Here is a 13,730-nt window from a genome sequence, read left to right as displayed (position 1 = left end):
TGGAAATATACCAGCCTAGCTCCCTTGTCCCAGATCAGCCAGTGTTAGCTCTGCCTGAGCTAAGAACAGTGGATATTATGTTGGCATAAGCCCTGAAAAAAAATGGACATTCCAGGGGGGTGAGCAGAACTGGGCAGGGTGCCTTTAATTGGAAACTAACTCTATTCAGATCAGTCACATGACCTGGCAACCAGTGTGAGCATATGCTTGCAAAAAGGGTGATATAAGCAAAATTTACCCTGGCATATTTCAAGCAACTTGGTCAGCTTCCTATAGTTAGGATTGTTCTGTTAGACATATTCTGTTCCACCATTCTGAAACTGATGGAGCAGTATTCTTCTTCCAGTTTTTTGCTTTATACGTTTTTGCAGCAGCAAGATTTGTCACCACTTCCAAGTCATCTAGAACAAAGTTCTTTAAATGATACAAATGTGATATTTTTGGCTCCTGGGATTATCCAGTCATTTCCATTATTACACTCCAATCCCAAAATATATGTAGGAAATCAGAACGCCAATGGTCTTCTAAGAGCTGTACAGATAATAAATGGCAAGAGAGTTCCTACCTAGAGTCCCAGAATCTCCCTTACCGTATTATTGGCAAACCAGGTGATATCGCCTTCATTGCCAGTATAGAAGAGCATCGACCCAATATTTCTCTTCCAGTGCTGGTCTGCAATGAGGTAGCGTTGCTTGAATGTGCCATCTTCGGAAAAACCAAAGTGGTCAATCTGCAGCAACAGACAGAAGGGAGCTCATGATATGGAAAGCAGGTAAAACTCATCAATAGGGAATTTCCTAATTTTAGACCATTCTATCTGCAACTCTTCGAGTAATGAGATTCACAAGCAATTTATTTATTACATTTCATATCCCACCTTTCCCCCACAAGGAGCTCAAGGTGGCATACATAGCTCTCATTCTCATTTTATCCCAAAAATAACCCTGTGAGGTAGGTTAGGCAGAGTGTGACTGGCCCCTAGGTTACCCAGTGAACTTCATGGCTGAGTTTGGATTTGAATCCTGGCCTCCCTGGTCCTAGTCTGACACTGTAACCACTACACCAACTGGCTCATGTGCTATTCAGACATGCAGAACCTATCACAGTAGAAACAGACTCAAGTAAACATACTCAGCAAAGAAGACTGGGATGGGAGAAAGACAGTAGGTGGAGCTGTTGCATAAACTAAAACCTTCTTCCAGTTAAAGCAAAAGACCCGATCTGAAGCTTTGTGCATTTGGACTACTCAGGTGGGAGCCCATCTATGTTTCAAGAAAGGCTACGAACAGTAACAGTGCTGAAGAAGTGGCTCACCTTTGAGCATCCTACTGTTTTTAGTTCTAGGCTATGTTCACATGAGCAAAACTAAACTGTACTAGATACTCAGAGAAGTTATTCAATACAGTAAGCCGGCCCCTTAACGCAGTGGTTACACCTAAAGCCAAAATCCTGTATAGTTAAAACACATTGGGTTCAATGGCAGTCTTTTTTCGTGGATGCCCACCCCCTTTCCGCCTATTTATTTATTTGCCAGGCATGTAAAGCTGAATACACACAAGTTAACTGTGTGTAATTGCGGGCTTACTGTGCAGAATAGCAGTGGTGCTGCAATGGCAGGACTTCTGAGGCAGGAGTCCAGAGCCCTGCTCAACAGAGTGGCCACAGTTTTCTCCCTGTCAACAAACACGTTCATTGTGTGAATGGAATCTATTTGCACTATAGAATCATAGAATTGTAGGGCTGGAAGGGACCCCAAGGGTCATCTAGTCCAACCCCTGCAATGCAGTAATCTCAGCTAAAGCATCCATGATAGATGGCCATCCAACCTCTGCTTACCGTATAAACCTCCAAGGAAGGAGAGGCCTTCACAATATGATATCTGCAGGCTGTCTTCCCCTGCAGATTGCGGTGATAGGTTGGGTATGCTGGAGATAAGACAGTCTTTAAGGAATCCCAACACTCCATTTTGTTCATCTATTAATTTCATTCCCTTGGTGGCCATGTTATCCCCCTGTGGAGCAAAGCTAATGTTGGAACTTTCATCCCTTGCTTTTTTCAAAAGCCAGAGCAAAATAGGATATTACTCTCACACTCTGCAATTTAAGTGCTGGTGCTGGATCCGAGCATAAAGGAATATCACTCTATGGATAAAATGTAACTATTGTACTGTAGTAAAGTTTTCTGACCATGGAGAAAGGCTTTAAGAATTCACACTAGTCCCAAATAAGACATGGTAGTAGAGCGCAACAGGGCACATCCTGTCTATATTAGTGTCCTTGTAAAAAGATTCAGGGAAGTCACAGGATATCCTCCTGCAGCTTACAAGCCCGTCAACAAGCCAAGCCTTCTTAAATCTCAGTTTTAAACGAAGTATTACAGTATTTTTTTAAAATATGTAATCAAAGTTTTGCAACATCAAGAAGGGCAGGAGTAGGTACAGTGGCAAGGCTAAACATAGCAATCCTAGGCATATTAATTCAGAAGTCCCACTGTGTTTACTAGGTCTACTCCCTAGGAAGCACGTTTAGAGTTGATTCAGCATTTTTACACTGCTGAATCAAATGTCTGTCAGCTCATCTTAATTCTCAAAGCACTGATCGAACCCTAGCTCCCAGGAACCTAGAGGGGGTCAGGGCACCCACAAACCCCTAACAATACTTTGGGGGAAAACATACGTGAGCGAGAGTTACAGGGCAAGTCGGTCAAGACGTACTATTACAAAGGTCCAAAGGTCCTAATACACAAGACTCGTCAAATGTGGATCTACCAAGAAAGCTTGTTCACTGTCTTTCACTCATTGGTCCTAAGCTAAGTTACCTACATAAAATGCAATACATATAGATGCAACTTTATCTGTTAATGAAAGGCCTACAGATGAAATTGTGAAAACACATACAAAAAAGGAAGCCAGCCTGGAAGCAGTTTCACAAAGCATCTTTAGTTCCTGGCCCAGATACTTAAGAAAGATCAACACCTTTGTCACTGTAGTCACATTAAAGTAAAAAAGCAGGAAGTTTCAAAAAGCAGAAGTGGGGGGCAGGAAGGAAGGATGGAAGAGACAAAGATGACGACTAATTGAATGGAGGACTTATTCCATTCTGGTGGTTGTTCCAAAAGTTTTTATTCGGAATCTTATTTTGTACAGGCATTCCCCTCGCCCCAGGAGAACTTCTGCTTTATTGGTGATGTACTGGGCATCACGAGGAGGAACATGAAACTCATGCAGAGGATTATCCAAGCTACTACTCCAAATCTTAGCTCACACACCCAGGTGAGGACAGTGGTTTACTTAAAGAACTGCAGGAACTCCCCAGCCCAGGCATGCAATGAAGAGGGTGCTCAACACATGGGCCAGACTTGCTTCCTATCCCTGAAGGAAGGGAAAAGATCAGTGTTCAGGTATCTACATAAACTACAAACACATACAACCACCCCTCTCTACTATAGAAGAACCACCTACAGACAGGAAAGCCCCTACCTCCCCTAAATAAGATAAGGAACAACTTACTACCCCTCCCTAGCAGTGCAATAAAGAAGGAACTTGGAGTCAGTCCACCCTTGTTTCAGTGACTAAGGAATGCAGAATAACCACGTGGCAGAACCAACCTTCATAGTTAAAGCTGACAGAGAAAGGAGTCAGCAAGAGGCTTCAAAGCACAATGTAAAAAGAATCTATAATGTTGTGGGGAATCAGTGTTTCCAAAGATTTAATTGTTAATTGTTTTAATTCAAGGTATGCATGTATTATGTCATGCCCCTCAGCAGTTGTTTTGTGACTGGCACCCACAGCAATATACCAAAATGCCAAGTGTGCCCACTGGCCATAAAAAATGTTGCCAGGCCCTGATGCAAAGTCAATCACCATGTTTTATTGCGATAAACGGAGATGCTTCATGATGGCACCACATATTCTCAGCTGTCTGAGAGATGCCATTTCAACTGCGTCTCTGACACCCAGTGCTGGATGAAGATATGGCAACAGCTCCCTACAATCCATAATTTGAAAGGTGGAAGCAAGCCTTGAGACTGTGTGCCCTCCATCCTCCAAAGGGATTTTCTACTCCAATCCTGGCTTAAACCATATTTGTCATATTTTAGGACAAAACCTGGTTTGCCAACCCATCAATTTCAGATTTATGTGAAGTCACAGCTACTGGGGTAAGGGGGGGGGGGGAAATCTGGTCCGAAGGATAGGTAGCATGGGGTGAGGAATATAGATTCTTCAGGGCCCTTCCCATTTTGTAAACCATGATTTGTCAAGCCTCTGCCTCAATCAGCCCCCTCAGGATTAGATGACCCTCAGGGTCCCTTCCAACTCTACAATTCTATGATTCAATCTTCTGATAATCCTTGTCTAAAACTGGTAAGCCTTTGGTAAGCCTCTTCACCTTTGGAAATCTTGCTCTACTTCTGCTTTTCAAAAGATTATCTTCAATTTATGTTTTTTTTAAAGGAGATATTGCATCATGCTGTTTATATTGCATTCAAAATGCAAAATGACTCTTGCTTCCCTCTGCATCTTCCTAATCATAACTTCCCTTTAATACACACTGCACGCTTAACATTTGCTTGAAACTTATTCCCAGAATATATATAACCTTAAAACTGGCCATAAAATGTGAGCACTTTTATAGAGATAGCTGAGTAATTAGATTTTATGGCTTGATTTATTTTCATCAGCAAGCGTGTGCTCCAGACACTCAACACAAGAATTGAATGTATCCGGTAGCAAGGGATGAGAAAACCTTTGCCCCAAATCCTGGACAGCTACCGCCACTCAGAGTATGTTACTCAGCTCATTTAAGGGAGTGAATCTGTGTGCATGACTAAAGTGATCATGCCAGAAACTGTGGAACAGAAGCAGACTTTGGTCATTAAGACTCTGGCTCATGGTTTAAGCAGGCTTGGATGCTATAAGCCAGGCATAGGCAAACTCATCCCTCCACAATTCCCATCACCCCTGACCACTGGTCCTGTTAGCTAAGGATCATGGGAGTTGTAGTCCCAAAACATCTGGAGGGCTGAGTTTGCCTATGCCTGCTATAAGCTTCAAGGGCAGAAAATTCCATGTCTGTGACCCCTTGCTGAATGATGAACAAAAGGCTTGGCAAGGCTTCAGCTGAACTGAGATCTTGTGCCAGGTGAAGAAGATGCAAGACTCGTTAACAGCTGAGTGACCTTCACGAAACTCTTTGTGCCCTGATAAGGCTTGAGAATATGTCACTTCCCCAAAATAATTAAGCAAAACTGAAACAGCTTTCTTTTTCTTTTATAGGAGTCTGCCACTGATGTCACTTCCCTACATAATTTAATTTTAGTGAGAAAAGGTGATGCGAGAGAAAAGAGTGAATTAGAAGACAGGAAAATTACTTTTGCTAGTTTTATGGTATAATTTTGCTGCTTTGTCAGTCCCAATGCTTTGATGAAGTCATGCAGAGCTCTTGGCACACAATCCACTGATAAAGATACCCAGATGGCAGTGGGAAGAGGGAAGTCCAATAGGAACTTCTTCGACCCTACAGGACAATAATAAAGACTCCTATTGTCAAAGAAATCCCCCAGTGATTTGTTCACAATACATGACTATTTTTAAACAACTCTTATGATATACCAACTCTTTCCATCCTAAAATTTTGATTAACGAAGGATGTTTTTCAATGAGAGTTTGATACTGTTTTCCGTTTGCTTGGGATCACTTGTATTTTAATTACAAGTGCAGACATCCCTACACATCCGTACCCTTGCCTGGTTTTTTCTACTACAGTGGAACCTCGGTTGTCAAACGTAATCCGTTCCAGAAGACCGTTTGACTTCCAAAATGTTCAACGACCAAAGCGCAATTGCCGATAGACAAATTCCTTTTTAAAAATGGAGAAATGTGCCTTGGAAGCTGTTTGGCTTCCGAGGTGTGTTCAAAAATGGAAGCATTCACTTCCGGGTTGTCAGCATTTGGGTTCCGAATTGTTTGGCTTCTGAAGTGTTCCAACAACTGAGGTTCCACTGTATATGGTCCAATATTTCATGAAGCACATCACTTGATACTTCAAAGGTCAATTATTGCACAGTCCTGGTACATATTGCTTGTAGCACTGGCATCAAGATCTTGACTTTAAAGGCTATTATAACCTAAGACCAGATACAAAGACCTATATTAGGTTGCTGTAAACATGTTCACCCCTTCATGGATCAATGCCTTGTCGTGGCGAAGGGGCTTGAATAACTCAGAGAAGCTATGAGCTATGCCATGCAGGGCCACCCAAGATGGACAGGTCATAGTGGAGAGTTTTGACTAAACGTGATCCACCTGGAGAAGGAACTGGCAAGCCACTCCAGTATCCCTGCCAAGAAAACTCCATGGACAAAGACAACAGGCATATAAAAGTTATGACGCTGGAAGATGAGCCCCTCAGGTCGGAAGGCGTCCAACATGCTACTGAGGAAGAGCGGAGGACAAGTACAAGTAGATTCAGAGCTGATGAAGCGGCTGGGCCAAAGCCGAAAGGACGCTCAGTTGCGGATATGCCTGGAAGCGAAAGGAAAGTCCGATGCTGTAAAGAAAAATATTGCATAGGAACCTGGAATGTAAGAACCATGAGTGGAGGTAAGCTGGATGTGGTCAAAAATGAGATGACAAGAATAAATATCGACATCCTGGGCATCAGTGAACTAAAATGGAAGGGAATGGGCGAATTCAGTTCGGGTGACTATCATATCTACTACTGTGGGCAAGAATCCCGTAGTAGAAATGGAGTGGCCCTCATAGTCAACAAAAGAGTGGCAAAAGCTGTAATGGGATGCAATCTCAAAAATGACAGAATGATCTCGATACGAATCCAAGGCAGACCTTTTAACATCACAGTAATCCAAGTTTATGCACCAACTACCGGAGCTGAAGAAAGTGAAATTGACCAATTCCATGAAGACCTACAACACCTTCTAGAAATGACACCAAAGAAGGATGTTCTTCTCATTACAGGGGATTGGAATGCTAAAGTAGGGAATCAAGAGATAAAAGGAACAACTGGCAAGTTTGGCCTTGGAGTTCAAAATGAAGCAGGGCAAAGGCTAATAGAGTTCTGTCAAGAGAACAAGCTGGTCATCACAAACACTCTCTTCCAACAACACAAGAGACGACTCTACACATGGATATCACCAAATGGGCAGCATCGAAATCAGATTGATTATATTCTCTGCAGCCAAAGATGGAGAAGCTCTATACAGTCAGCAAAAACAAGACCTGGAGCTGACTGTAACTCAGATCATCAGCTTCTTATAGCAAAATTCCAGCTTAAACTGAAGAAAGTAGGAAAAACCACTGGGCCAGTAAGATACAATCTGAATCAAATCCCTTATGAATACACAGTGGAAGTGAGGAACAGGTTTAAGGATTTAGATTTGGTGGACAGAGTGCCTGAAGAACTATGGATGGAGGCTCGTAACATTATACAGGAGGCAGCAACGAAAACCATCCCAAGGAAAAGGAAATGCAAGAAAGCAAAATGGCTGTCCAACGAGGCCTTACAAATAGCGGAGGAGAGGAGGCAAGCAAAATGCAAGGGAGATAGGGAAAGATACAGGAAACTGAATGCAGATTTCCAAAAAACAGCAAGGAGAGACAAGAGGGTCTTCTTAAATGAGCAATGCAAAGAAATAGAGGAAAACAATAGAATGGGGAAAACCAGAGATCTGTTCAAGAAAATTGGAGACATGAAAGGAACATTTCGTACAAAGATTACCATAATCAAGGACAAAAGTGGTAAGGACCTAACAGAAGCAGAAGACATCAAGAAGAGGTGGCAAGAATACACAGAGGAATTATACCAGAAAGATATGGAGGTCTCGTACACCCCAGATAGTGTGGTTGCTGACCTTGAGCCAGACATCTTGGAGAGTGAAGTCAAATGGGCCTTAGAAAGCACTGCTAATAACAAGGCCAGTGGAAGTGATGATATTCCAGCTGAACTATTTAAAATTTTAAAAGATGATACTGTTAAGGTGCTACACCCAATATGCCAGCAAGTTTGGAAAACTCAGCAATGGCCAGAGGATTGGAGAAGATCAGTCTACATCCCAATTCCAAAGAAGGGCAGTGCCAAAGAATGCTCCAACTACCGCACAATTGCGCTCATTTCACACGCTAGCAAGGTTATGCTTAAAATTCTACAAGGCAGGCTTAAGCAGTATGTGGACCGAGAACTCCCAGAAGTGCAAGCTGGATTTCGAAAAGGCAGAGGAACCAGAGACCAAATAGCAAACATGCGCTGGATTATGGAGAAAGCTAGAGAGTTCCAGAAAAACGTCTACTTCTGCTTCATTGACTATGCAAAAGCCTTTGACTGTGTCGACCACAGCAAACTATGGCAAGTTCTTAAAGAAATGGGAGTGCCTGATCACCTCATCTGTCTCCTGAGAAATCTCTATGTGGGACAAGAAGCTACAGTCAGAACTGGATATGGAACAACTGAGTGGTTCAAAATTGGGAAAGGAGTACGACAAGGTTGTATATTGTCTCCCTGCTTATTTAACTTATATGCAGAATTCATCATGCGAAAGGCTGGACTAGATGAATCCCAAGCCGGAATTAAGATTGCCGGAAGAAATATAAACAACCTCAGATATGCAGATGACACAACCTTGATGGCAGAAAGCGAGGAGGAATTAAAGAACCTTTTAATGAGGGTGAAAGAGGAGAGCGCAAAATATGGTCTGAAGCTCAACATCAAAAAAACCAAGATCATGGCCACTGGTCCCATCACCTCCTGGCAAATAGAAGGGGAAGAAATGGAGGCAGTGAGAGATTTCACCTTCTTGGGCTCCTTGATCACTGCAGATGGTGACAGCAGTCACGAAATTAAAAGACGCCTGCTTCTTGGGAGAAAAGCAATGACAAACCTAGACAGCATCTTAAAAAGCAGAGACATCACCTTGCCGACAAAGGTCCGTATAGTTAAAGCTATGGTTTTCCCAGTAGTGATGTATGGAAGTGAGAGCTGGACCATAAAGAAGGCTGATCGCCGAAGAATTGATGCTTTTGAATTATGGTGCTGGAGGAGACTCTTGAGAGTCCCATGGACTGCAAGAAGATCAAACCTATCCATTCTTCAGGAAATCAGCCCTGAGTGCTCCCTGGAAGGACAGATCGTGAAGCTGAGGCTCCAATACTTTGGCCACCTCATGAGAAGAGAAGAATCCTTGGAAAAGACCCTGATGTTGGGAAAGATTGAGGGCACTAGGAGAAGGGGACGACAGAGGACGAGATGGTTGGACAGTGTTCTCGAAGCTACGAACATGAATCTGACCAAACTGCGGGAGGCAGTGCAAGACAGGAGTGCCTGGCGTGCTATGGTCCATGGGGTCACGAAGAGTCGGACACGACTAAACGACTAAACAACACAAAACATGTTCAAGCCTGCCTGAGTCTATAGAGGCACTCATTTCATCCAAAGTGGGAGGCCCCCCCCCCCAAACCTAACGCAAGCATAATTTTTCATAGAAAAATACAGGGGTGCATTCAAAGATAAACAATAGGCCAGGAGCTTGCTAGTAAATACATACTGTTGTTCTGAACAAGAAGTCCAAGTAGATATTCTCACAGAGGAACACAATGTACACTTCCATACCAATCACACCGATGTTCTACAAACAACAAGCTTTCACTTTATTCAGGTTACAGCTTCTTTACACAGCAGTGTCAAAAGATGCGACCCCACGTCATTAATTTCTTCAGAGACGATATGTTTGCCTTCCTCTCCTCAAAATGGGTGCCTGAACTCCTACACCGCTTCCTGTGACAGACTGGTACACACAATCCGCGTTCAAAAATCCCATTGTTCTAGGCGTATTTTGCAACAGGGAATTTCACTAATGTGAGCTGTTTCTGAGCTCTGCTCACGCTAATGAAATTCCGTCACAAAATGTGCCTGGGACAATGGGAGTTTCAAACACTGGCTAAATTTTGCTTTTGTGCAGTTTGGTTTCAACATTTGATAATGTACATTCAAAAAGTTTACTATCCTTTAATGTTGTTTTTAGCTCTGCCATCCAAGGAAGCTATTATCTAGTAGGATATATCTACAAGGGCAGCTCTTCTAGAGTCAGATTCATAGGGCAGTTCCAACCAAACTGAAAATGGGTGTCTTCGGGAGTTCCATGCTTGGGTGTGGTGGAATGCCATCATACCATACAAAACTACCAGTCACACCTTTCCATTCTAATGAGTTTTAGGGCTCCACACATTTAAGCAACCATGATACTTGTTAAGAAGGTATTGCTTAGTCAATGTGATATGACAGCCTTCTCTTGGAATGTCAGGTGCTAAATAAGGATAGGATAATAAGGATAGATAATCCTACATTATATAAGCCAGACAGAAACAATCCTAATTTGGTATATGGATATGAAAGCTGACTGAAGTGATTCCAGTAAGGAATTCAGCTCATGTTGAATTAGAGCCCTAATCATGTCTACTTTGACCCTAATTCAACATGAGATGAACTCCTTACTGGAATCACTTCAGTCAGCTTTCATATCCATATACCAAATTAGGATTGTTTCTGTCTGGCTTATATAATGTAGGATTATCTATCCTTATTATCCTATCCTTATTTAGCACCTGACATTCCAAGAGAAGGCTGTCATATCACATTGACTAAGCAATACCTTCTTAACAATGCACCCCTGTATTGGCACCAATGGGTGGCAGGATTTCCTCCCCATTCCAGCTTCAGAGGAGGGCCTCCCTCGGAACTACAGTAGAGGAAAGAACAGTAAAGCTCTCCCTCCATTGCTGCTCTTACCATATTAATTATCCTAAAATGCTACTTGCTGTTTTGGCCCTTTACTTACTAAAATAGTATATCTGAAGAAGTGTGCATGCACACGAAAGCTCATACCAAAATTAAAACTTAGTTGGTCTTTAAGGTGCTACTGAAGGATTTTTTTTATTTTACTAAAATAGTATTGCTTAAGAGTGGAATGAGCCCAGGTGAGAGCTGGGAGGGCACACCTTCCTCTGTAGATGAAAGTTAAGATACAATGATGAGGGAGGATCTTGTAGTTTCTTTATCTGTTCCTTCTTTCTTTTGTTTCTTTTCTATATTTCCTGTAGATTAGTTTGTTTCTTTTATTGTATTGTGAAAACTTCAATAAACTTTTTTTCCCAAAAAATTAAAAAGAATAAAAATAAAATACCACTGGTTAACTTGCCCATATTGTGACTTCTTCACTATTGGGGGGGGGGGCATTCCACAAGTTATAAAATAACCAGCATGGGCTTGCTTCCAAGCATACATTCAGCAGGAAGTTCCAGTCAACCTTTGCTCTTTTAAGAGATGCACTTAAAGGACATGTGTTTTCAAAGCACTAGCTTGTCAGTCACATTAGTGACACACTTATGTGTTGAGTGCCCAGAAACATGCTTTTGCCCTACAGAGTTTACAGTCGAGTTTACCTCGATTGTCAAACTTAATCCATTCTGGGAGTCCGTTCGACTGCCGAAACAGTTCGAAAACCAAGGCATGACTTCCAATTGGCTGCAGGAGCTTCTTGTACTCAATCAGAAGCTGCCGGCTTTGCGGCTTCGGGAGCCAAAACGTCCAAGTACCAAAGCATTCGATAACCAAGGTACGACTGTATTTCACAATCTTGATCCCTCAAAAGTTTGCATGGCTCCTCAAAAGTTAACAGATTCTAGCCCTTGTGGCTTTTGGAAAAGCAATTATGACCGAACCTCAACTAGAAAGCAACGTAGAGTGATTGCCCAAGACTTGTAATCTTACACAGTATAGCTTGCTTGAAGCTACAGTTATTTTAAATGAAGGCTTGCATTCTTTGCCCTGTGAGGCACTTATACTAAGATTATGAAGGCTATGTAGGTAAAACCCAGGGGTAAGAAGACAGCTCCTTTCTCCACAGGTCTATCCTAGGCAAGCCAAAATGGGACACCATGAAATGCTTGAAAGAAAAGCAATCGAAGAGGACTCACAGGGCAGTTACAAATTCACAAGTCAGCTGAGTAGATCAAGCCACAGGGAAATACCAGGGAAAATATGTTTTTGCAAGGGGGGGTGTCAACCTCCCACTAGAAATATATTGTTATCATCTTGCTTGCCAGTGATGCTGAGGATCATTAGAAGTAATGAAAATTTGGTTATAATAAAAAAAAATTATGATCCTGCAATTGTCTGCTGATGCACCAGCTTCATGGGTTCTTAACTAGGGAATACATTATCTTCAGCTGCAGGATTCTACTTGTCTACTCAGATGGGAGGGAAATGAAAAGAGCACAGTTTGCTCTATCTCACCACTAGCAGAAGTGCAGCTGATGGATATGCAGGAAAGGCACCTGGATCTGAGAACGCCCTAACGCAATTGAACTTTCTTTGATAGTGCTTCATCAACCAATAGACAAATTTATTTATCTGGGCCTCTAGCTTAGATAATTAAATGGTTTGCTACGTAGTCATGTGTAATTTTGGATGTTTACTGTATTGCTTTATTGATGCTGTTGTTGTTGTTTAGTCGTTTAGTCGTGTCTGACTCTTCGTGACCCCATGGACCATAGCACGCCAGGCACTCCTGTCTTGCACTGCCTCCCGCAGTTTGGTCAAACTCATGTTTGTAGCTTCGAGAACACTGTCCAACCATCTTGTCCTCTGTCGTCCCCTTCTCCTAGTGCCCTCAATCTTTCCCAACATCAGGGTCTTTTCCAAGGATTCTTCTCTTCTCATGAGGTGGCCAAAGTATTGGAGCCTCAGCTTCACGATCTGTCCTTCCAGGGAGCACTCAGGGCTGATTTCCTTCAGAATGGATAGGTTTGATCTTCTAGCAGTCCATGGGACTCTCAAGAGTCTCCTCCAGCACCATAATTCAAAAGCATCAATTCTTCGGCGATCAGCCTTCTTTATGGTCCAGCTCTCACTTCCATACATCACTACTGGGAAAACCATAGCTTTAACTATATGGACCTTTGTCGGCAATATACGGACCTTTGTCGGCAATATCTTTGTTTGACAATGTCTTTGTCAAACTCCATGGACAAAGACAACAGGCATATTGATGCTGTAACCACCTTCAAAGTGCTTTGGAATGGAAAAGGAAAGAGAACACCATTCTAATAAAAATAAGATATTGGACATGGAAGAATGGGGAGTTTGAACGCATGTCCATCCATGTAGCTCATTGGGTATGCTTGTGTATGTCACTTACTCAGCTGCAAGAATAAAGTTGGGGTGATCTTATGTTAACCAATTGTTTAGAGCACACTTCCTCAACTTCGGCCTTCCAGATGTTTTGAGACTACAATTCCCATCATCCCTGTGACCACTGGCCCTGCTAGCTAGGGAGCATGGGAGTTGTAGGCCAAAAAACATCTGGAGGGCCGAGGTTGAAGAAGCCTGGTTTAGAGGGAGAAAAGTGAGGTGCAAGTATCATAGTACAGTTGACAACTAGCAAGAACTCAGAAACGTCTGACAAAGAGAAAGATGATGGGAAAGCTGTGACCTTCCAGATGTTTCGGACTACAACGCCCATCAGTCCCAGTCAGCATGGCCAATGGTCAAGGATCACCTACATCTGAGGAGCCACAGGTTTTCCTCCACTGGGTATAAGGGATCCTGCCATGCCAAGCTTTTTGTGTGAGCATTGGGGGGGGGGGTTGATGAAGTGGGGGAGTGCACATATCTAAGCCTTTGTTACTGCATTAAGCACTGCAGTAAAGGAAAAAGCTGGAA

The 13,730-nt window shown here is 42.6% G+C and overlaps 1 protein-coding gene across 1 annotated transcript in view; it reads right to left on the bottom strand.

The window, feature by feature from the left end:
* Positions 1 to 13,730, bottom strand: part of PRCP (prolylcarboxypeptidase) — a 31,805-nt gene that overhangs the window by 12,521 nt on the left and 5,554 nt on the right. Inside the window, exon 2 of the mRNA XM_035116077.2 lies at positions 590 to 730. Coding sequence (XP_034971968.1) covers positions 590 to 730 — 141 coding nt within the window. The remainder of the gene's footprint in view (positions 1 to 589; positions 731 to 13,730) is intronic.

This window comes from Zootoca vivipara, chromosome 4, assembly GCF_963506605.1.
Source record: "Zootoca vivipara chromosome 4, rZooViv1.1, whole genome shotgun sequence".
Lineage (NCBI taxonomy): Eukaryota > Metazoa > Chordata > Lepidosauria > Squamata > Lacertidae > Zootoca > Zootoca vivipara.
Note: the sequence above shows the minus strand (reverse complement) of the source record. Positions and strands in the feature narration are given on the sequence as shown.